Genomic DNA, 26383 nt, shown 5'->3' on the forward strand with positions numbered 1-26383 from the left:
ATTTAATCATTGGCTTGCTTTCCAGGCTGAGAAAGATCCTGCCTTAAGAGACTTCCTCTACCTCAGAAATACTGGTTATACTTAAAACGCTCACTACAAAGACCACAGCCTTCACTGCAACATAAACTAGCCACTTTTTATGGACAGGTTCTTGACACAAAAACCTTCAACTTCTGTAAAAAGCTCCTCTCATTATCAAACAAAATGTAGTTCAGCAACACAATGGCTGGATGGATAGCCATAAATGTAGTCCTTGGTAAGTAGCATAGCCTTCATCAAACCATTTGGAAAATCCACATACTAACCTTTCCAAGCTGGATGGCTAAGATCTAATATTGGTTACTCAAGTCTAGTTGCCCAAGAAGAGGGGCATGTTTAACTAAGAATTCCATTTGCAAAATTATATTCAGTATACATATTAAATCTCTCTCTCTTACACACACACACACACAAAAGCCCCTACTTGTAAAATAGGCAACTTCAGTAATCTCATGACACCCACTCACTAAATGAAATTGTGTGGAAGTCATAATATCTGAAAAAAAAAATCATAATAGAGATTGATTCATCCATGCAATTTCCCACCACCAAAAGGACCATCAATAAATCAACAAACTGCTCAGCAAAAAGTAAATCAATAAGAAAATCATAAACTCTCTAAGGTAATGCTACATACGGGTGTAAACATATAATTTGTGTCAATCCCCAGGTTAATCCATACCAAAAGATTGTTTCAGAGCTTCAGCTATGTACAAACAGCTTTCTCCTGAAGACTTAACTCATTGATATTTGCCTTGCTGTAATTATAACTGTAAAAAACAAATGCTTTTAAGTTTATTCTGTACCTCAATGATTCTCTCTGTTACAAGATGTAATCTCTGCCATATTGTATGAGTACTATATCCATGATTTGCTGTCTCTCTCTCTTATGTTGTTGTTGTTGTTTGCCTTTCGGCTTTTTCCCGGTAAGGGGTCGCCACAGCGGAACTCCAGTCCGCTAACGATTGGCAGTAGATTTTTACGAAACACCGAGGTGCCAGCTTGACGCCCAACCTTCAGTGAAGGCACGCCCATTTACGCACGCATGTCTTTCAAACGCTACCCAACCGCGGGGAGGACATGCAGACTCCACACAGAAGGCACTCCCAAGCCAAGAATCGAACGGGAGAACCTATTGTATTATATTGTTTTGTGTTATTTTTGGAGCTTTTCTCCCCGGGCCTCCGCTGAAAATGGACCTGTGTCCAGTCGGACTTTCCTGGTAAACAAATGTAAAGTAAAATAAAATAAATAAAAAGAAACTTCTCTCCAATCTAAAGCCATTTGACATTCAGACGTTTTAATGTGTGCAGAAGTTACTCACAGACTGACAGTTTACTGAGCTGTAATGCTGACCTTCGCTTTTGAAAAAAACTAATTCCCAGACTGTCAATAGCTCAAAGTGCAGAGAGGATTATTTATTTATTATATATTTATTTACTTTTGGAAAACATCTTTAAAACTGCTAAATTGATTACACACCCAGAAACACAGAAAAGTTATTGTGATGTGTAAACCACAGACTGCTGCAAGAAATCAAAGTCACATTAGCATTCTATGCTTATGTTCGAGCAGATGAATTGTACCTGTCAATTCCAAAATAAGTAAAGTAGCTTAATAAGAAGGTTATTTGCAAGGCTACATGGCAGTTTATATTGGAAATAAGCAGATTAAAAAGGCTCTGTTTTTCATAATTATGCCAAAAAGTCTTCCAAGGTAAATACAACTTCTGATTTAGTATGGAACCATACCTCTCAACCTTAGAGCAAAAATCTTGACAAAGCGAAAAATAAAAGTGGGACACAGGCCCAAAAATAGTTATGCATCACAGACACCATTGAAACAACTGTAGCTGCAAACATTATATATCACTTATAATCTTTCTATCCCATTATTGTCAGTTAAACATTATATGGCTCATTCAGTCCTGCCTTATTTTGCATCAAAGAAAACCATGCTTTGAAATGACAAATGCTTTAAAAATAATAAATAAAACGCATTGCATCAACATCCTGCAACTTCCTACCTGCAACCACAGAGCTTTCACTGAAACTGGGGCTGCTTGTTTACCCAGAATGACAGCTCTCCCTAATTAAGTCTAATGTTATACAATCTACCAGTATCTGGACTACCTGAAATAAATCAAATTATGGCCTGTAAATTGAAAGTACACTTTGTTTAATTAAACTATATTTCTAAGCCCACTTGCTATATTTTTTCACTAACATCCCAAGATCCATTTCCAGGTCACTTTACAAGACATTGGCAGTGGTAGACTTGGCATCCTTCAGAACCCCACAGGCCACGCTAATACTGGTAGAATTGTCCATTAAATCTAAATATCCATCCACTGTAAATGGCAAGAAGCTGTCCTAAAAAATCTACTTTTGGCATGCGTACCCAAGTATCAGGTTTTGAAACAAAAACATATTCTCCACAGTCCGTAAGTCTGTCTTTAATAATCATCTACCGTTGCAGCACTCTCAACACATAAGCACACACATACACACTAAAATCCCTAACATTTAAAAAATGACATTGTGCCCACTTAATTTGGCAGTATTGATGATCCGCCAAAGCTATGCTTACTGTTGTCAAATCTAACACTGCTTAGAACCCACCAATGAAAAAACAGTACTAGGTGCTATTTTGTTTGTATGAAAAAACAATACAACTTTATATGTTACAATCCCACATAGTCAGTCCACTACTGACACATTAACCCCAGGCTGCTGTCTCATTCTTTACTCCCTGGAACCGCATTACCTTGGATGACTACTTTTATTTCCTAAGCAAAAGACACAAATTGGAACAATGAGGCAAAAATCCAGACATTCTTTGAAAATCCATACAGTTAAGAGGTATGAGTTCATGTTCAGTACAACACTCCCTGTCAGGAAAGCCGCAATTTAATAAAAGTGTACTTTTAATGTACGATATATTTGTGAGCTAACTTGTTTTTCTCAGTAGGTAGACTGATCATTGTTAGCCTCTTTGTGCATGTGTCTCTCTCCGTCATGCACACATATACACACACACATACTCTTCTACTTTCACGCACACAATTCTGCTTTCATGCATGCACTCACTCACTCTGTACTTATCTATTAACACAGGTAAGTTCTGTCCCTTTCAAAGGCAACAGCGGTAAATACATACATGAGTCCCTCTTCAGCGAGAAAACACACATACACTGTTTGGCGCAAAATAATGGCATAAACACACTGACCCTTTTTTGGCTCAAAAACAAAACTAGAAGGGTGCTTTGGCGGATGCGCACACCGACATTAGCGTTACAGGTCACGGGAGCAAAAAACACAAAGCAAAAAAGGTGTTTTGTGCAATGCATACATCGATGTTGCAGTTAGAGTTTGATGGCCGCATGGAAGATCTCTGAGGGCCACATGCAGCCTGCGGGCCACAGGTTGGACACGTCTGATTTAAAGTTTATCCATCCAACTTCCAAATTATTTACTTAGATTTGAAGACTCTTTGGCCATTGTCTGTGTGAAGGTTCTCAAGAGTTGCAGAACCTTATTGGCAGGGAACATTGCTTAGACTTTCACAAAAATTGTGTTCACTCAGAACTAACCTGTGTTTCCTTCTGAAGTATATTTGCTCGGCACTATCCTCAGATAAGTCTGGTCTTAATCCTGTTTTTCCTTCTGGGCAGAATACTGTAGAGTCATACTGTAGTGTCGCATTACCAACGCAAGGTTTGCTTGAAAAAGGTACATGACTTCAGGAAAATGAAACAACTATTTGCCTCCATTGCTCCTATTATGCATAGCGTGGTTGTGATCAAAGAAAACTTTTCCAACTATTTCCAACTATGCATTATTATTATTATAATTATTACTAGTTAACTAGCCAGCCAGCCTCCATTTGGCCATAGTGGCTCTAGACCATTCCACCAGGGGTGTGATTTTCCATTGTTTCAAGAATGTATTGTTTGAAGATAACTGTTGTAACCACTGGCCACTGGTTGATATCCTTCACCAAGCAGTATTGCCTGAACTTTAAGGGCCTAATTCAAATAGACTTGCTCTTGGTGTAAGTGACTTATGTCAGTGTAAACCTGCTTTATAGATGGGCATTAGACCAAAGTAAGTCACTTACACAGAGAGCAAGGTCTGGATCGAATGTAGGAATGGTTAAGGAGAGGCAAATTCAAACCAATAGATAAAAGGTTAATATTGGCAGCCCAAGAAAGTAGGCTACTTACACACTAGTTTAGAAAGTCCATTGAACATGTGGGAGAAACAGACAAATGTAGGTTTTGTAAAACAGAATTAGAAACAATTCCACACCATGTTGCTGGTTGTGACATACTAATGGCAGGAGGACTGTATACCTAAAGGCGTAATAATGTAGCAAGACTATTGCACTGGGATTTGTGCAAACATTATGGTATTGAGGTGGCTGAAAAACATTGGACCAATCAAAACGGCACTCCTGCGCGAAAGGCAAATGCACGGCTCCAAAAAGCAATATAAACTCCCAGTAAAGAAAGAGCCAGCATACTGTGTACAGAATCACTTTTATTAAAACAGAATCATCAGACCAGTTTCGGCCGGAGTAATGTCACAGCCTTCCTCAGTGCAAAAAGAAAAAGAAATGAAATTTAATTAAACAATAAATACACTCATCTTAAGGCTGATTGGTCCATCCTAGAATTGTTCATTCAAACCAGGAGGGAACAACCCATCCAGTTTCACAATCCACTTTTTCTCTTTATTATTTAAAATGGAGTGCCATCCAATTTTGTTGGATTTATTGCCCTTTACAATGTCAATAATCAGAAATGGAAACCTGGCAGTAGGATGTATAAAATGGTGTTTGTAAAGTGCATTGGAAGACTTTTTATTTTTCATGTTACTAATGTGTTCCGAAATTCTTATTCTGAATGGGCGAGAAGTCTGTCCAATGTAAAAGGAACCACAGGTACATGTAGCTTGATAGACTAACCAATCAGTACTACAATTGGCAAAAAAATTAATTTCATAAACTGAAGAACTGTTACGACTGGAAAACTGTTTGGATTTTACCACCTTGTCACAGTGGATACAATGTCCACATGGATGACAGCCAACTAATGGATCCCCCATAATGTTAGTTTGCATGTATTGAGAAGGTTGATAGATGGACCCATGTTTGTAGTGATTAAAACAGGAAGCAAGGTTTTTACCTTTCAGGTATAATTTGAGATAGCTCATCATCGTGTTGTAAAATGTTCCAGTGTCTCTTGACGCTTTCAATTAAATTCACCGTGTTCCTGGCATATGTTGTAACCAGCCTTATGGGTTGCATTGTTGTGATATTATGATCCTTGTACCTCAAGAATTCTTCCCTGTTGGTTGAATTAACCAAATTACTTGCCTGCAACACATAACCCATACCATAATCCCTGGCTTTGAATCTGCTGATAAGATCCTTCCTATGACTCTGAAATGAAGAATCATCTGAACAAATTTGTTTGGTTTTAATAAATTGTGATTTGGGGATGTTACGAGCTATATGTGGAGGATGAAAACTGGACGCGTGGAGGATGGTATTATATTGGGGATATTTTCTGAATACTTCAGTGCCCAGCGTGTGGTCTGATAATCTGTTGATAGTCACATCCAAAAATGTAATATTATTAATATTACATTTTTGGATGTGACTATCAACAGATTATCAGACCAACAGATCAAAAATGCAACCCATAAGGCTTGTTACAACATATGCCAGGAACACGGTGAATTTAATTGAAAGCGTCAAGAGACATTGGAACATTTTACAATACGATGATGAGCTATCTCAAATTATACCTGAAAGATGTAAATTTTCATACCGGAAAGGTAAAAACCTTGCTTCCTGCTTTAATCATTACAAACATGGGTCCATCTATCAACCATCTCAATACATACAAACTACCATTATGGGGGATCCATTAGTTGGCTGTCATCCATGTGGACATTGTATCCACTGTGACAAGGTGGTAAAGTCCAAACAGTTTTCCAGTCGTAACAGTTCTTCAGTTTATGAAATAAATTTTTTTGCCAATTGTAGTACTGATTGGTTAGTATATCAAGCTACATGTACCTGTGGTTCCTTTTACATTGGCCAGACTTCTCGCCCATTCAGAATAAGAATTTCAGAACACATTAGTAACATAAAAAATAAAAAGTCTTCCAATGCACTTTACAAACACCATTTGATACATCCTACTGCCAGGTTTTAATTTCTGATTATTGACATTGTAAAGGGCAATAAATCCAACAAAATTGGATGGCACTCCATTTTAAATAATAAAGAGAAAAAGTGGATTGTGAAACTGGGTGAGTTGTTCCCTCCTGGTTTGAATGAACAATTCTAGGATGGACCAATCAGCCTTGAGATGAGTGTATTTATTGTTTAATTAAATTTCATTTATTTTTCTTTTTGCACTGAGGAAGGCTGTGACATTACTCCGGCCGAAACCGGTCTGATGATTCTGTTTTAATAAAAGTGATTCTGTACACAGTATGCTGGCTCTTTCTTTACTGAAAAACATTGGAAACATGAGACACAAAGCATCATAGAAAATGATGAAGTTTACATCACATGTGATCACTCATTGCCAACAGTTCAAAAGACAGATGTGAGAAAACCGAATATAGTGGTCCATGAAAAGAAGGCAAAGGTAGCGTTGATCATTGAGATTGTCACACCCAGTAATTACAGTGTCTTGTGTACAGAGAGAGACAAAGTCATAAAATATCAGCATTTGCAGGCAGAAATGAGAGCGAGATTGAAGAAAGATGGAATAAAGATACCCAGACAGTTCCAGTAGCAGTAGGCACAACAGGTCTTAGAAAAAAGAATCTGCAATCGTATTTAGATGTGTTACCAATACATGAAACCCTGTACGAATTGCAGAAGGGGTCATTACTGAGCACATTGCAGGTGTTGTGAAGAGCACTTTTGGCTGACATCAAAGATTGAAACAATACTAATTTCATGGACTCTAATCATGCTTTGACTTGAGAATGGGGTCCATTCCCATCATGGTATTAGAAACCTAAACGATTTGGAGACATTAAAAAAAGAGCAAATCTTTTGCAATCTGGAGGATTTGACCTCCCAAACTCATTCAGTTGAGACTTGTTTGGTTTTTACTTCCAGAAGCTTTTTATATCTTGGGAGACTTCCCATTTTAACCTACTGCAGAGTACTTTGAGTAAACTTTAATATAAGTATGCAACTACTAATCTTATGAGCTTATCTCTCTAAGGGCTCTTCAGCTATGGGTGTATGTTAACCTTCCCTCCACTCTAAAGTATTGCTCTTCCCCCTTCCTTATAGAGAGAGACATTTCAATTTTGACAGGTTTATTTGTATCCATTTTGTCTCGCTATCTTTTAGGTATGCTCACTCAATTTCCCCCCTGACAGAAATGAGAAGTGGGTGTGATTTTAGGATGATGGACTGATCAGCTGTTTTCTGTCTTGCTTCAGGCAAGAATTGCTTCCTCGCTATTAAACACTGTGGCATGAGCTAGTGTGAGGTGCATATACCCAAGCTACAAGAGAGTTTGCATCTGTTACCTACTGTAAGTCTCTTTAATAGGTGTGTAGGTACATACTAGGCTATTGATCTGTGAGGATCTTAAGAAGCTGAGCCTTGCGTAGCTACAGTATTTTTTAGCTGTTATACTTTGCATATGAATAACCCAGAGACAGGCAGAACAAGAATATGTTGGGATATTGTCTTGTTGCCCATTTTCCATGAGGGACATAAGTGCTAAACTGGGATGAGGATCATATCTTGTGGTAATAATTAACATGTCATTTATGGTGGGTCTCTTTTTCAGTTTGTCAGTACACATGAAGAATCAGAAGACCTCTTAATAAACCAAAATGCAAAACACTTGTGATGATGTACCTGTTTACAAGTTACCAGCTGTTTTCTTAAAACTTTTTCATGTTTATGGCTTTGTAACTTATGTTATTAAATTTCTATTCAGGCTTATCGGCTAGAACCTTTAATCTTGAAGCATTATAGCAGTGTAGCTGCTGTCCAAATTCACTGGTACAACACAACAAATCCAACAAGATATGACCACATAAAGCCATCACTTCTTAATCCTTCAAAAGAAACTACCTCAATCTCAGACACTGAAAGCATTCCAAGCCCATGTACCTCACCAGTCTTGAATCGTCGACACTATGGTGAATCCATAACAAACATTGGCAAAGCAGGTATATTAGGTAAGTTTTTCATGTTATGTTGTTTGCAGTTCAACTTTGGGAACGTTGCATCATTTACTGTACTCCATGTACTTTGATTCAGCTAGTTTAAGTATTTAATTATATTTGACTACCATCTTTATAACCCGTGTTCTCTCTGCATATGGTTCCTGAAACTATTTTCATCCATTTAACAAATGCAATATTTTAAAAATAAATTATTTTGTTTCTGTAATAGATTTGTTCTCACTTGTTTGTATTTGACAATGTTCATTCTTTTACTTTCTTCACAGTGAAACATTAGGGTTGCCTACAAAAAGTAGTTGTCTTTTGAGGGTATGGTTGAAGAGCATGCTGCCAGTGAAAGCAGAAGGTTTTTAAGTATTCACTGTCAACTAAATATGATATGGTTTGTTGAGGGCATTGTATGTTTCTAAAAGAAGGAAGTTGAAATGCATTACTAGGGCTGTTAAAGTTTTCATCTCATCAGTGAGATGCTATTTATAAATGTACCAAATGTGAGGAGTATATATATGAAAGCAGTGGCAGTTAAAGATCACTTCTGAATATTCTGTTGTGGGGACAGTTTAAATTAAAGAGCAGTGTGGTCATTGTGTATATGTAATTCCTTCTCAATCAGCAGTGGTGTGCCCTGTCAGAAGGAGCAGATTCTACTGTGGCAGTATGTTTGTGTTTTATACCCGAGTATCCCATTAAAATCTCTAATTTGTGTAGACTTGCTTTATGGAAGTGACATATGGCTATGTATATAGCTGCCATATGTGACATTCCAGAAACTTTTGTTGCCACAGTCTGGCACTTCACTTTCAACCAGCCTTGCAAGCAATAGCTGCATAACCCCAAGAGGAAAATGGGTAATGTACAAAATATATTTGCACCATGTCCCTATTAGACCAGAACCAACAAACCATTTTTATGTCCCCAACCAAGACAAAGTTTACCTTTCTGTATATATATAATGAAGACAATTACATGCTATGTACATACAAAGACTTCCTGCACCATATAAATCAGGATGGAAATGCATTGAAATCCTTTGGGGTAGAATGACATTTCTGAGCATATTTTGTATCCAAGTATCATATTATAATTCCCTACAACTTTTATTGTGAACTGCCTTCAGGGAGTTAACATATATTGCCTCTTGTATACGAATCCTGTATTTCAGAGGGCTTTTGTTTTCACAGTCTGGCATTCTACTTGGTTTATACCTTGGAGTATTTGACCTCTGCACAAAAGTCTGTGTAAACTAGTGTCCATAATTTACATGTACTAAGTTCTCGTTATGTCTTAGATTTAAAAAAAAAATCTACATTTCACCCAAAAATATTTTTTGTTTATAAAATGTCATGACTGCAGTACTTTGCCTTCATTCAGCTAAGTTTATCTCAAACTTAACACTTGAGCTGCATTGAAATTCCTGGGAATATGAGTTATGAGTATATGCATTTTGTAGCTGATCACCCTATTTTTAAATACCTTAGTGTTTCATAACGTAATTTGGAAGAGGGACTGAAAATATCCATTCATAGATATGCAGCAGAAGCTGTGGTACATATGTTCTTTACTAACACAGTCTGAATTTTACATTTTCCTCAACTTCCAGTGTTTTTATGTTGCTAAACTTCTGTTTAATATAGAGAGAGTACAAAATGACCTTAGATCGTTGTAGTTGACATGAGAAATGTTTGCTCAACTGATTTGTGGGGTCAAATGTAGCATAATGCTGCACTGAAACCCAAAAAGTAGGATTAGATGCATTAAGCAGTGTTTTTATCAAATATTTATTTTTGTTCAGCTGTACCGTGCAGTGACTGTAATGCCATGCTTTCAAGCTGCTTAATTTATGGGGCCAAATTCAGAGGTGTGCCACACTGAAAGCTCTGATGTTAGAATTGCCTTCTTAAGTTTGTTTCAGTGCATAAAGTTCCATAATGAAATCTTAAAGGAGGGTAGTCTGAGAGCCATTCATATGCCTGTATTGTCACAGTCTGAAACTTTGCTTTAAATTGTTTCTTTGTAGGTGCTGTGCTGAGCTGCTTCATAAACTGATTACAGTAATGGCCTAAAATAATTTTAAAAGAAAGAAAAAAAAGAAAATTTAAGATTGGACTTGCTGCCTTCAGGTATAACTAGAAGAATCTGATGCTGGGAAGAGAGTGCACTTGATTATATGCAGTAGATTATATATTGAGGGTATTATTCCATTTTGCATGGATCTGTAAGGCAGTAGTTATTTACTGATCAAACAAGGCCAGTTCACTAAATACATAAATGCTTACACTAGAGGGCAATGTGTACACTGCACTTATAGCTAACACCCCTCTCCATTCACAGTTAAAAGTCATACTTGTAGAGCTACTGTGAGTCAAGGGACTGTATAATGATTTGCATTTAATTACATTAAATACAGATTATTCGTGTGGAGTACCTTAGATGGGTGTACCAGTGGCATTGGCTTATTTAACATCAGTTTGCAATATAGCAAGGACCAGAATGCATCTGAAAGCTTCCTGAGTTGCAGAGAATATCAAATGATTTCCAAGACTCGGGTGTATAAAATTGGCATAAACTGTTACTGAGCTGAACAGCCTATTACATACATCCCAAATATTTCAAGCACGGGCATTAATGCCCTTCACACCTGCCAAAATACCAAAGCAGTTTTTTTTCTCCATAAGTGTCCACGCTGTTCTTACATATCTCTAAACTAGTGTTTACGTTAATGTAATGTGGTAGTCTGTTCCATGCATCAACTACTGTCTCAGAGAACCAGATGGTACACCTCTCATTCCTATAGAATCTTCTGCTTAGGTTGCCTGATGGATGATTCCCTGCTACTTTTTGATAACCACAAACATTCCCAGAGGTAGTGGTCTCTAAATCCCCTGTTTACCTGAATAAGATCTGCTCTTAAATATATGTACGAGACAATGTACAAGTCTTGCATAATAACTTAAATTTTCATATCCATGGATGCTCTTGATATATTTCCGCTGTACTCTTTCCACTTTACTCATGCTTGTTTTCTTATAAAGGTTTCATATTGTTTTTCATACTCAAGTTTAGGTCTGATATAATTAATAAACAATGACTTTATTATTTCTGATTTCCTAGACTTTATAAATCTTTTTTACAACCTTTAGTTCCATAACTTTCATTAACCAATTGGTTAGTATGATTAGAAAAACTCCAAGCTGGAAATACCCATATACCCAGGTCCTTAAATGAATCAACAGTTTCAATCACTGTCTGCTATGTTAAATATTCACCTTTAAATGTATGTCTCCCAAGATCTCATATGCTTAGTTTTTGATGCATTTATCAGCATATTATTCTCCTGTGCCCAAGTAGTCAATTTAGTCGAGTTCCTTTACAGACATGCCCTATCTGTAACACATGTAATCAATTTATCCAATTTCAAGTAATCTGAATACAGACTGTAGAACACCTCAGATGAAAAAGATGGATCTGAAAGATACAATCTAAACAAGTATGGGCCCAGGACAGAGCCCTGTGGGACCCCCTGACTGTAACCAAGAATTTTGCCTGTCCAGTTACTGTATACTTATCCTGTTTATAAGTCATGCAGCTATCCATCTTATCAAGAGTATGTCAATATCTACTTTTTCTAATTTATTAATCAGTGTTTTGGTTTGACCCTATCAAATGCGGAAGTTAAATCTATATAAATTACATCATAGCACAATTTTGCATTCATAGATGTTATTACATTGTTATAGAACATCATGTTACAGGTGGTAATAGATCTTTTTTAAACATATCAAAGTCAAAGTAAACTTTATTGTCATTCAGAAATCACACAAGTGCAAAAACTGAACGAAATTCCATGTCTCTGGACTCGGTGTGCAGACAACATAGACTATTTTCAGACATTTACACACCTAGCTATTATATCACAGACATGAAGGTAGACTAATATTGCACAAACTTAGAAACACATTTAGTGAACACTAACTTGCATGAGACTTTAGTATTGCACAGGTACGTGGTTAAGACATTGCATTGATCCTTGCACAGAAAGAGACATTTGAGTATTGCACTGTGAACATCAGAGTATTGCACTGTGGACCTTAGAGTATTGCATTATGGTTAATTTATGAATTCACAACATGTATTGCACTGAAAGAAGAGATATTTTACTGCATTGCTACTGCCCTAGATGGCATATAAGTTACAGTCATGATGAATGTTGCACTAAGTTTTAGATGAGACTGGTAACCAGGTTAATGCATGATTTGACCTGACCCAGGTGAACATCATTGATTGTAGTGGTTACTAGAGTTTAGCAGTCTGATGCCATAAGAAAATGAGCTGTTCCTGAAACTCGTAGTTCTGCAACGTATGCTTTGGAAGTGCATTCCAGAAGATAGATGCAGGAACAGTCTTGTAAGCAGGGTGAGTGCAGTCTTTAATTATTACTGTGGCCCTGCTGAGACATCTGGATAAGTACAAGTCGTGGATAGGTGGTAAGGTGGTTTTAATGATCCTGTCTGCTGTCTTCACCACTCTTTGGAGGGATTTGCGCTCAGAGGTAGTGCAGCTTCCATACCATACTGTGAGGTTGTTTGTCAGGATACTTTCTATAGTACCTCTGTGGAAGGTAGCGAGAACTGTCGATGGGAGATTCACTCTCCTCAACTTTCTTAAAAAGTGCAATCTCTGGTGTGCTTTCTTGACTGTGGCAAGGGTCTTAAGGGTCTGTATGACTCTGGGTTTGTCATACTCCAGTTTCCCTTAAAGACACGTTTAATAAGCTCATGTTTCCAATCTTGAGGAGTCTTCAACATATTTATATGCTATAGTATATAATAGATATAATGGTATTATACATTCTTGCTGAAGTCTTCTTAGGTCATTATTACTAATTCCGTCTCTTCGCTGTACTTTACTTGTGCCCAGTTTCCATAGTTTTTTTTCATAATAATCAAGTTTGATTTCAGTACCCAGCGGTGTAAACGTTGACTCGAGATGATTGCCACTGTTGGTGGCACCCTAACCCCATGTGCAAAATGGGAAAAGGGGGTTGAGAAACATACAAATATTTATATATATATATGTATATATATATATATAATCTGTTGTGTCTAAGAATGCATTTTAGACTAAGCACACAGTTTATCAGTTAGTATGTTTTTAGTCATTCCACATCTTATATTCTCTATAAAATTATTTTCTGTTGTGCTCAATATCTTTATATAAATTTTCTTCAAATTTCTCTTGATCGTGTTTCACGTTATGCTTAATTTGCTTGTTCATTTCAATTTTCAAAGTTGTAGTCAAAACTGTTTTCCATTTCTTTTATTTATGTCGCTCACATTAATCGGGTATCTTGTTCTTATGGAAGTATATCCTCCTGACGTTGTACGCCCAGGATGATAAATATTTTTTTTTTTCCACTCAAAGAATTTTTCTTTCAAAACTTGCCACATTTCTTCTGCAGTTCCCCCCCCCCCCCCCCGAGTGCATCACTCCATTTAATTTTACATTGTGATTGTTTAGCTTCCATATAATCTGGAATCAATCTTCATAGGTTCATATGTGTGTACTAGGCTAATGGCCCTGGAGCTTTTACAAGCCTAGCCCATAGAAGTGCCATGGCATTGTGCCGCCCAAGGTTAGTTCCCAGTATCTCTGTCAAGTAATGCCACTGGAGTGATCCCCGGGGTGAGCTTTCTATTACCCTTCCACTCATCAAGATTTCTCTTGAAGAGGGACAGTGAGGTGCTCTGCTTGACATGTATGGGAAGTCTATTCCAGAGCATGGGCAGTCTCTGGGTGAGGAACCTGTTCATGCAGCATATTTTGGTGTTTGTGGTAATGAGGTTGAGGTCTCTGGAGCGTGTGGTGCAGAGGGATTGGGATTTCTTTAGATGTTGCATTTCTAACAGAGCTGGGTCAGATGTGGCTTTGGTAAGTCAAGCAGAGATCGCTTCTAAGTAGGTGATATGAGACCGAGAATAGCTGGAGTCTTTTGTGTCTGTTCATGTAGGATATATGTTTAATACCTAGGATCCTCTTCGTAAGGTACTTATGTGGCCTCTCCAGCTGTTACAGGTGTCTAGTGAGGTGCATGCCAAATGGGGCATTATACTCAATGATTTGCAGTGGTGATGGACAGGTTGACAGATGAGATCAGACAGGAGGCCCCATGGACTATGATGATTGCAGATGACATTGTGATCTGTAGTGAGAGTAGGGACCAGGTTGAGGAGGCCCTGGAGAGGTGGAGATACGCTCTAGAGAGGCGAGGAATGAAGGTCAGCAGGACTAAGACAGAGTATGTGTGTGTGAATGAGAGGGAGGATAGAGGAATGGTGAGGATGCAGGGAGTAAAGTTGGTGAAGGTGGATGAGTTTAAGTACTTGGGATCAGCAGTTCAGGGTAATGGTGAGTGTGGAAGAGAGGTGAAGAAGAGAGTACAGGCAGGGTGAAATGGGTGGAGAAGAGTGTCAGGAGTGATCTGTGACAGACGGGTACCAGTAAGAGTGAAAGGGAAGGTCTACAAGAGGGTAGTGAGACCAGCTGTGTTGTATGGGTTGGAGATGGTGGTATTGACAAAAAGGCAGGAGTCAGAGCTGGAAGTGGCAGAGTTAAAGATGTTAAGATTTGCACTGGGTGTGACAAGGATGGACAGGATTAGGAATCAGTATATTAGAGGGTCAGCTCAGGTTGGACGGTTTGGAGACAGGTGAGATTGCATTGGTTTGGACATGTGCTGAGGAGGGATGATGGGTATATTGGGAAAAGGATGCTAAGGATGGAGCTGCCAGATAAGAGGAAAAGAGGAAGGCCTAAGATAAGGTTTATGGATGTGGTGAGAGAGGACATGCAGACGGTTGGTGTGACAGAGCAATATGCAGAAGACAGGAAGAAATGGAAACAGATGATCCGCTGTGGTGACCCCTAATGGGAACATCCAAAAGAGAAGAAGATACTCTATGATTGGTGTAATGAGGGAAGAGTAGAGAGAGAGACGATGACCTCTTTCTTCCTGGATGCAAAACCCTTGATAATGAGATGTGCCACATAGAAGGACTTTCTGACAACAGTGACAATGTGTTGGTCGAAGGAGAGGTTGCTGTCAACCTGCATCCCCAGATCTCTTATAACGCCTTCAATGTTAAGTGGGCTCCCATTGATGTGGTAATTGGTGGGAACTGAGTTTTTACCGAAGGGGATGGCGACACATTTTTTGGCTTTAAGCTTAAGGCTATGGTTTTGACACCAGTCATTGGTCTCAGTGAGGCCTTTCTGTAGGATGTCTGCATCACTTTGGGAGTTAATAATGGCTCCCACCTTGCAGTCGTCTGTGAACTTGGTCGCCAAAGTCCCTTTGTGTTGGCCTGGACTTCTGAGAAGTAGATGACGAGCAGGAGAGGACCCAGGACTGATCCCTGTGGGAGTCCACTCGTGACTGGTCGGCAGTCTGACTTGGAGTCCGCTACTTTCACAGTGTCTGTTCTATCTGTGAGCCAGTTTGCAACCCACCTAGTGATATAGGGGTTGATGCCTAGTTTGGTGAGTTTATCAATAATACCTGAATGAGGAATGGTGTCAAAGGCCTTGGCCAGATCGAGGTAGGCTGTATGCACTGGGGTCTAGAGTTTGTAGATTTCCTATATCTTTGTTAATCAGGTCCATGATGATGCGCTCCATAGCTTTACATATCAGACACGTCAGGCTAATGGGGTGATAATTCCCAGAGTCTGTAGTCACTCCCCCTTTATGGAGAGGGATGACTGTAGCAGTGCGCCATTCGGTAGGGACAAAGCCTGAGGTGATGCTGTGACTGAACAGGGCACACAGATATGGTGCCAGTTCACTTTGTAATTCATGTAGAACACAGCCAGGGATATTATCGGGTCCTATGGAACCTGTATTTTTGGCCTTGGACAATGCAGCTTTAACCTGTGCTGCAGTAATGCTGGGTGCCTGGTATTCTATTGGTATTGTGATTGGTCCTTTGGGGGGGGGGTAAAGTTGGCACTGAATCTGTCGGCCAGTATGTTGGCAATATCTGCTGGCTTAGTATAGGAGGTACCATTGTGCAGTAACTCAGAGCAAATCTGGGTATTGCTGTGGACTTGATATAACTATAGAAGGCTTTGTGATTGTTTTTAGTGTCTGACACAATTCTGCCTTCATAGCTGGCTTTGGAAGACTTGATGAGGGTTCTCAACTTTTTGTTGAGGCTAATAATGAAATTTTTCCAGTCTTGGGACTTCACCTTTTTCTGCAACAGTTTCTTCCTTCTGTTGTAGAGTTTATTAATGGCAGGGGACCAACAGATTGGCTTCCTTTTGAGGAAGGCGTCTTGGTTATGTTGGGTATGGCTAGTTCCATGCATTTATGTACATGTTCGTACAGTGCATTGGTGTATGATTCAGCAGTCATGCAGCTATTTTCCTTTGGCATGGGTGCCATGGAGTTAGCCACCTCTGTTTTTAATAGCCCCAAAGTCAACTTTGGAGAAGGTTTTCAAGGTGGTTACCTTTGCGGGGGGATCTGACCAGGGAGGGATTGACTGTTGGTGTAGAGCAATGGTTGCCCGTGTTAGTAATAACCAGGTCAAGGATGTTGCTTACTCTAGTGGGGGTCAGAATGAACTGGTCCAGGGCATTGCAATTGATGAATTCCAGGAAATGTTGGGCCATTGTATTGGTGCTTGAGAAGTTTTTCCAGTTGATGGAGTAGTAGTTGAAGTCTCCTAGTATGAGAGTGTTGAGTTGGACCTTGATAGATTCCAGGGTGCTTAGGAATGTGGAGTGAGAGTCGAGGGACATGGTTGGTCACCTATAGCAGGGTATGACCTGGATCGCCATCTTACCCAGTGTTGTACCTGAAGTATCTCAGATGCGTTATGCTGGGCTACTAGTCTGGAGTTGTGCATATCCTTTATGAATATGGAGACACCACCACCTTTGGAGCTATAATCCATGTTTCGGGACCAAAAGGTGTGGAATGAGTTGTAGCCTGGTATCGCAGGGGTGCTTTCTGCCGCTTTAAACCAGGTCTCCGTTACAGCACAAATGTCGATGTTCTCCATTTTGAGGAGTGCTTCAAGCGAGTGCATCTTGAGATTTAGACTTCTAGCATTGAGCAGCATGACCCTCAGAGTGCATTTATTTATAGCTGTCACTGTGGTAATTTGGTCTTTGTAACACTGCCTAAAAAAGGCACTATAGGGGGTGGCAAGAGCCTTATCCAGTACCTAGAAATCCAGGGGGTGACAGATGCAGGCCATCTCTGGCAAAGCATTGAGGACTGTCATTCATGTCATCCCAAGCAGATACTGGATCCCCTTAGAATGACACCAGAAATTCAGCCATTTGTTGAAGTCAATCATTTTTTGTTTGTACTGTGGTATCATTCTGGGTGACGGTAGGATACTGCTCAGGGCTAGGGTCGTACCTGCCTGGGCCACATAATCCGAGACCTCCACCATGTCTCATTTCATGTAGTCCAGGAAGGTACATCTCCAGTCATTCACACCCACATGGACAATGACAGAGTCATACTTGTACTTGTGGAGTGACCTGAGTGCATGTGTTGTCAGATTCTGGCACCTGATAGACAGCTGACTGTTACCTTCTTCTTATTCAGCCTAGTGAGTGGGACATCTGTGTGCCTCACTGTTGAGTCACCTGTGATTAGTGTATTGGGCAAGGTGTTTAGCCTTGTCATCTTAGGTTGAGGGGCACACTGTGGAGGTGAGCTGTTTGTCCTGTGGTTTGTGCTGTGATGTGGTGGTTGAGTGAGTTTTTGTCTTGTAGTTCTATGCTGTTTGGGTAAAGTTCTGTTGAGAGCCTCCGTGAAGGTGGGTGTGTGGTTTGTGTTTTTATGTGAGATCTGTGATAGTGGGAGTTCTGGAGGGATATGTGTTCCATGCGGTGTGGTCCTCCTCCTCTTGACCAGCTAGTCCGGTCTTGGCTGGAGAGTGCATAGCTTCCAGTTTCATGATAGAAGTGCATCTGTCACAACCTTGTGCTATTGTACTCCACCCCCCCCCACCCCCCCAGAAAATAAAACAAACTTAAAGGAAAAAAATGAAACAAAAAAAAAGAAAAGAAATAAAAAATAAATGTGAGTCCTGGACTTTGTGATCGGCGTTCCTGGAACATTATGTATGCACATAGGAATCCAGACTGCTAGTGAACCAGTCCAGCTAGGAAGACAGACATTCTCTGGACAGAGATCCCAGAAGTCTATGCAGTTACAACTGCATAGACTGGAAGGGGAATGGAATGCAACGTCTGCAGGCTGGAGCCTGCTCTCGTGGGGACAAGGACTTCGCTGCTGTCTCACGGGGCTTTTGAAATGTGCATTGGAATGGTAGTATGTCTGAATTACGAGCTGCTGCAATGGTAGGATGTTTGAATCAACAAAGCAGTGTGTGTGTGAATGGAATCGAGCTGCTGCAGAAATGGAATTAAGCTCAGGGTGTGTGTGTGTGTGTCTGTGTGTGTCTGTGTGTGTCTGTGTGTGTCTGTGTGTGTCTGTGTGTGTCTGTGTCTGTGTGTGTCTGTGTGTGTCTGTGTGTGTGTCTGTGTGTGTGTGTCTGTGTGTGTGTGTCTGTGTGTGTGTGTCTGTGTGTGTGTCTGTGTGTGTGTCTGTGTGTGTGTCTGTGTGTGTGTCTGTGTGTGTGTGTGTGTGTGTGTGTGTGTGTGTGTGTGTGTGTGTGTGTGTGTGTGTGTGTGTGTAAAATGTCCCCAGTGACCGGAAATATACCTGGTGGTGGCTAGCCTCAAACCCTGTACCTTGGAAGTAGGTAGCATGAGTTTGAATTCCCTACCCATCACCACTTGTGAAATTTTTGCTTCATATTTCTGATGTTCTTCATGTTTCACTGTTGCAGTCATCACATTTGGGTTATCTGCTTGCAGTAGCCCTCAGTCGGCCTGATTATCAAAGTCTGGGTCCTGCGTCGGTTGCTGTCTCATCTTCCATGACGTCAGGTAGTCAGGGATATAAAGCATGCAGCCAATGCCATTACATCAGTCTTTCTTGCCATGCGGTGCCCGAAGCAGAAGCAGTTCACAAGTGCCAGTTGGCCGACTCCTGAAATTTTCGTTTTCGAGTTTCAGAACCGAAGTCTTCAACTAAAGCTAAGTACCCCATTGGGAAAACTTTTTCTTGCTGTAAACCAATATAAGTCTGTCTGTGTCTTTCGGCTTTTCCCGGTCATGGGTCGTCTAAATCGATGTCAGTAAAAGTCAATAATTCGACATTCCGAAAAAAAACACAAAGATAAAGACAGAGACAGGCCGCCTAGGTCCAAAGCTGCCGACGACGCTTCTCCTAAGCCAGTCGCCAGTTTGCCGGTACTCAGTGAGGCACTTTCGCAGCCCCTGATACCCACTACTTCAGATTTGCAGGCCTCTACTTAGACCCATTCGGAGTCCGGTATGCCGCGAGATGCTTCAACTGTGGAACCTACGGATGTCTCTTCCTTGGATGGGTCCGGAGCCGCTGTGCAGGCACCGGCTTCTGAGGGTGTATTCAGGCCTACTAACTTGCATATCGAACCAACGCATTTTTCTTCTTCAAGGCCTAAATCTCGAACCATGCCTAGAAAACCGACACCCAGACCGCATGGTCAGGCCTCTATGCCTAAAAAACAAATGATAAGAATGACTGAAGACCTTATTACTTTAATCAGGGGAAACCAACCTTCCCCCTCTAAGAGACCTAGGACTGAATTTGCTTATGATACTTCTGACCAGGATTCTGAAATTTCTGTTTCCTCTGATGACCAGGATTTACCCTTATCTACCTATGAGGATTCTAATTCAGAGGACTCTATTCCCTCTGTTCCACCACCCCCCCCCCCCTTCAGACGATTTCTCTTTTGGTGAAACCTTGCATACCCTTAGGGAGCATTTTCGTTGGGAAAGCCAGGATTACTCTGATTCTAAAAAGAGGCTTAGGGATTTCTTACTCCTGCCCCAGCACAGGCCCTTAGCTAGCCCTCCTGTACTAGACATTGTTGATGATGCCTTTTTGGAATCTAGCTTGGCTCCTGACTCTTTACTCCTGCTCCCAGAAAACCTGATAGATCTTACAGGGTTCCTGACTCTCACAAGTTAATTTTTAAAAATCCTACTGCGGATCCTGAGACCGTTTCACAGGGACCTAAGGGCTTTAAGGCTACTACTGCCAAAAATCCTACCCCCTCTGATAGAGACTAGGGCGCTGGATAGATGGAGTAAGAAGGTATACAGTTCTGCAACCTTGGCCATTAGGGCCTTAAATTACTAGTTTCATATGTTAAAGTATCAGCAGCATATTATTGGATTGCTTAAACAGAAAATTATGTTCATTCCTGACTGTGCTGAAAGTAAGGATTTACAGGATTTAATGCATTCTGCAGAACAGGTTGGAAAACATGTTTTGCAATGTGGCTTTGATTCACTAGAGGCATCTTGCAGGGCTGCTGTCACTGGGTCTGTACTTAGAAGGCATGCTTGGCTTAAGGAGCAATCATTGCCAGATCATATTAAAGCTAAATTGCTGGATGCTGCCTTAAATCAGGACCACCTTTTCGGCAACAAAGCAGAAGAAGTTCTTAAAAAGATGGAGGAAAAAGCTAAATCTATGCAAACTGTTAAAGATTTCCTACAAGTACAGCCTCCAAGATTTAGTAGGCATTGGCCCTCTAGGAATTGGTCTTTTCCTGTCTCTTCCAGGCCTTCTCAGTCCAAACCCAGAACCAGTAGAACACCCAGGCTTCAGTCCCAGGTTACGCACAGGACTAAGCAGTAGGGGGCTCCCACTTCCAAATCAGGGAATAGTGAGACTCCCCCCTATGGTAAACTGTCTCTGACTTAATTTTAAAACTTCCAAGCACTTCTCAACTGACTGCTCCTTTAGGGGGAAAAATTGCTCTGCAGGCAAAAAAACTGGGAACTCATTACCCAGGACAAATGGGTTTTAAATATAGTTTCCCAAAGATACAGATTTCACTTCCACATGTTACCAACCCCAAATGGTTGGCCAGCTCTACCCCCAAATCAGTAGTCAGAGGCTCAAAGGCAAGTACTCTCTCTCTTAATTATAAAGGCTATTCAAACTGTACCAGAAGAAGAAAAGGGACAAGGTTTCTACTTTTCCTGGTACCCAGAAAAGACAACTCATGGCATCCTATCCTGGACCTTTCTATCTTAAACACCTTTTTGGTGATTCCAAAATTCAAAATGCTAACTCTTCACCAGTTACTTCCTATGCTAGGCAAAGATGCCTAGTTGGCAGCACTGGATTTAAAGGAAGCCTACCTGCACATCCCAATCAGGGAATCTTGCAGAACATACCTATGCTTCAAAGCAGGCTACATGCACTATCAGTTCTCTGTACTGCCCTTCTCTCTCTTAAGCATAAAGGCTATTCAAACTGTACCAGAAGAAGAAAAGGGACAAGATATCTACTCAAGACTTTTCCTGGTACCCAGAAAAGACAACTCATGGCATCCTTTCCTGGACCTTTCTATCTTAAACACTTTTTTGGTGTTTCCAAAATTCAAGATGCTAACTCTTCACCAGTTACTTCCTATGCTAGGCAACGATGCCTGGTTGGCAGCACTGGATTTAAAGGAAGCCTACCTGCACATCCCAATCAGGGAATCTTGCAGAACATACCTACGCTTCAAAGCAGGCTACATGCACTATCAGTTATCTGCACTGCCCTTTGGCTTATCTGCTGCGTCTAGGTTATTCACAAAGTGCCTAGCCCCAGTCATTGCATTTTGTAGGCAAAGAAGTATTCAAATATACCCATACCTGGACGATTATCTAATTCAGGCAGAAAGCCAGGACATACTTTTGAATCATCTGGCATTTGTACAAAAGGTGCTAACTTGTCTGGGGTAAACCATAAACAAAAATAAATCACATCTGTTACCCTGTCAACAAATTATATTCCTGGGAGCAAGCTTGAACACAAGTTCCCAGATGGCTTTCCTCACGCCAGAGAAACAAATTCATTTGACAACTTCAAACTAGTGGCCACAAAAACCCTGCTATCTGCAAGGCAAATACTGTAAGCCTTGGGGTTCATGGCCTCCTGCATTCTACTAATTCCATATGCAAGACTGCATATGAGGAAGCTACAATGGTGGTGCAGCGGTAGCTATGTTAACTCACAACAAGAGGTTCTCCCATTCGATTCTCGGCTTGGGTTGGGAGTGCCTTCTGTGTGGAGTCTGCATGTCCTCCTTGCGGTCGAGTGGGCGTTCGAAAGGCATGCGTTGAATGGGCGTGCCTTTGTTGAAGGTTGGGCGTCAGGCTGGCAACTCGACGCCATAAAAAACAACTGCCAATCATTAGCAGACCAGAGTTCCGCTGTGGCAACCCCTAACCGGGAAAAACCGAAAGACAAACAACAACAATGGTATCTAAAAAGCCTATGGTGTCAACATTCTCAGGATCTAGAAGCAATAATTCCTACCATACTTTGCCTATGGTTAGAATTCCTTTGGGTCTGCTATTCATTCTACCCCTGCCGCCCAAACCCTAACAGACGCATCAGACTGTGGATTGGGGGGCTCACCTGGCAGGGAAGTGCATTCAGTGCAAATGGAACCAAAGTCAAATTCACCTGCAGATCAATCAAAAAGAAATGTTAGCTGTACAGAATGCTCTGACAGCTTTCAAGGGCCACATTCTTCCAGGACAATTAATGGTAAAGACGGACAACACCACTGTTATGTGGTACATAACCAAGCAGGGGGTACCCATTCTTATCCCCTCTGCAGACTAGCCATGGCTTTGTGGAACACAGCCTTGAGCTACCAAGTGCATCTACAGGCTCAATTCCTGCCAGGAAAACTAAATACATTGGCAGATGAACTAAGCAGAAATCTCATGGAACCACACGAGTGGAAACTGGAACCAAAGACTTTCAACATGTTGATAAATGGGGAAGCCCAGATATAGACCTGTTTGTCTCCCCCCAGAACTACCAATTGGACAAATTCTGCACAAGGACTCCCCACAAACAAGCTTGGAAAGTGGATACTCTGTCCTTCAGTTGGAAAAATCTATCAGTTTATGCCTTTCCTCCTCTGCAAGGTACTACTAAAGATCAAACAGGACAAACCAAGGATGATACTGATTGCACCAGACTAGCCACTCCAACATTGGTACCCCCTCTTGCGCAGTGTGTCACTGCTAACCCCATGGCATCTGCCTCAGACCCCTACCCTGCTGTCACGGCAGGAGAGCCAGATTCTGCACCCCCAGCTTCAAACCATGAACCTGGCAGCCTGGCTAATTACCTAATCTCTCCATTACCATCCCTCAGTAAACAAGTGTTGGATGTCATTTTGGAGGCAAAGAGCCCTAGTACAAGAAAATCCTATGCTGAAAAATGGAAAAGATTCTGTATCTGGAACCAAACTCGAGGGATGGCCACAGCAGTGCCCAATTTACCTCAGATTCTTCAATACTTAACTGAGATGCTTCACAAGGGCCTTTCCTTTTCCTCCATCAAAATTCACGCCTCAGCAATTTAAGCTTATTACAACACAGAACCACCCCTCTTTTCTCATCCACTGCTCAAGCAGTTCCTTGGAGGGGACAACAACTTAAGACCACCCAGGAGAGCCCCAACTCCACCCTGGGACCTTAACTTTGTATTGGAAAAAAAAGCGCACTCTTCCTCCTTTTGAGCCAGCTGCAAGTGCAGATTTAACATTCCTTTCCTGGAATACAGCTTTCCTTTTAGCTATCACTTCAGCAAGAAGGGTATCTGAATTACAGGCCCTTATGGCAGTGGAGCCTTTCATTATCTTTCATGTGGACAGGGTGTCCCTCAGGACCAATCCCTCATTCATGCCCAAGGTAGTATCCAGTGTGGCTCTTAATCAATCCATTCATTTTCTAACTTTCTTTTGTAACCCACAGAACAAAGGGGAACATATACTGCACTCCTTAGATATGCACAGACAACTTAGAATTTATTTGGACAGGACTAAACCTCAAAGGAAATCTGAACAACTGCTGGTGGCATTTGCTGCAGGGGCAGAGGGGAAGGCTGTTTCAAAACAATCCATTTCTAAGTGGATAGGCTATTGCATTCATTTCTGCTGTAAGCACCATGGAAAACCTATCCCACAGGGGATTAGACCCCATTCAACCAGGGCTGCATCTACCTCTACAGCCTTTCTCAGAGGTGTCCCTACCAGAGACATCCTAGAAGCTGCCACCTGGAGTTCTGTACATACTTTCACCAAGCATTATCACTTGCCAGTTTTCTCTGAATCCAGAGCTGGCGTTGCCACTGCAGTCTTGCAGGGCCTTATAGCTGGTCCTAATGCTATCTAAATTCCTCCTCCCATCCTTAGCTTTTTGTATCTACCCAAATGTGATTACTGCAACAGTGAAACACGAACATAGTACAGTTGTGTACACTTACCATAAATGTAGATATTAGAGTGTATTCACTGTTGCAGTCCTGGTTACCCTCCCTCCAGCCCCCTGACTTCTGGTGGCTATACCTCTTCTCTCCTTTACTATGCTTAAAAGCTTTTTGGTGTATTTGCTTTTTTGTTGGAGGTATAAAAGAAAAACTGATGTAATGGTGTCGGCTGCATGCTTTATACTCCTGACTACCTAATGCCACGGATGATGAGACAACAACAGACGCAGGACCCAAGACTTTGATAATTAGGCTGACTGAGGGCTACTGCAAGCAGATAGCCCAAATGTGATGACTGCAACAGTGAATTTACTCGAACATCTACATTTATGGTATGTGTACAGAACTGTACTTTCTGTTCTGTTCCTCATAAAATCTGTGTTTTTTTCTGGAAAATAATGACAGCCATTTGAATTTCAGACTTCATTTTCTTCAGAAAGTACATGGTAACACTAAAACTTTTATTCTGGCAATTTTCTGTTTATAAGATCAATATTTGAAATTTGTCCCTTTTTTTGGGAGCTGCATTCTGCCATTGTTGGCTTTGTCCAGGTTTTTTGTGCTAACAGGTTGAGAGCTACGGTGAGAACTGAATTCATTGAATATGTTTGGGGGCTGTATTCCCCCATTATTGGCTTTGTCTAGGTGTTTTGTGCTATGAAGTTGAGAGCTATGGTGAGAACTGAATTCACTAAATGATAGCCATTTAAGTTTTAGTCTACCTATCTTTCAAGACACCGCTGATTTGGCATAGTGGAATGTTGCTGTGACTGTAGTGCACAGGGTCCTGAGTTCAAGACTTGGCAGTGAAACGCATGGTGGTAACACAGCATTTTATTCTAGCAACTTTCCAAGATTATACAAGCAGTGTTTAAATGGGTCCCTAGTTTTTGGGCTTTCGCCCCCCCCAATAAATTTTGTCTTTTTCCAGATTTCTTGTACTTCAAAGTTGGGAGTTACAGTTGAGTGTCGAGTGGATTTTACAAGGAGCTGAGAGCTTGAAGGGAAGTTTAGTGCTGCTTATGCTGAGTCTACTTGCATTGTTAATAGCACAACAGATAGTGTACTTGCTTTTGATGCAGAAGGCTATGAGTTCTACTCCCACAGTATATAGATGCATTGCTGAATACTGTACTGTGTTGTACCTTTAAAGGGGGTGGATGCTGCAATCCTGAGAATGTCCTCTTTGGCGGAGATACCTAGTAACGGTGAACCTGTTATCAGTGTGCCATCCATTCCCTATTGCAATATTACTAGCTTATCATTTTTTTAATGTAACATGGGCAATCAGTTCCTCAAGGGCAACAGTCACTTTATTTGTAGATGAAACAATGAAATATAAAGTTATTTGCTAGCAGCAACCTCGTCATTGGTTGCAGATCTCTTTATTGTGGAATCATTTAGATGAATTTTACTTCTGCAGAGATTGTGCATATTTACTGATACTGGTGGATTGCAGAAGTTTGAATAGACTTTTATGATGGAAATGTTCTGAATTGGGCAGTTTTGTCATTATTGGTGCATGCATTTTTTTCATCGTTTACTGGAAAAATGTTCAAATCAAATTTAAAATGCCTTCCAACAGCTGTACTGTATTATACAAGGAATATAATTTAATACAATCAGGAAGATGTATCAAAGAACACGTATGTTTCCTGTGCAAGGGGCCTATGATT

At 40.8% G+C, this 26383-nt stretch overlaps 1 protein-coding gene across 1 annotated transcript in view; it reads left to right on the plus strand.

Annotated features, from left to right (window-relative positions):
• DDHD1 (DDHD domain containing 1) overlaps positions 1–26383 on the plus strand; it is a 1563737-nt gene that overhangs the window by 1311182 nt on the left and 226172 nt on the right. The window contains exon 10 of the mRNA XM_044073566.1: positions 8030–8273. Within this exon, the coding sequence (XP_043929501.1) occupies positions 8030–8273 (244 nt within the window). The remainder of the gene's footprint in view (positions 1–8029; positions 8274–26383) is intronic.

This window comes from Protopterus annectens, chromosome 6.part0 (genome assembly GCF_019279795.1).
Source record: "Protopterus annectens isolate FY-2018-M chromosome 6.part0, PAN1.0, whole genome shotgun sequence".
In the NCBI taxonomy this organism is placed as follows: domain Eukaryota; kingdom Metazoa; phylum Chordata; order Ceratodontiformes; family Protopteridae; genus Protopterus; species Protopterus annectens.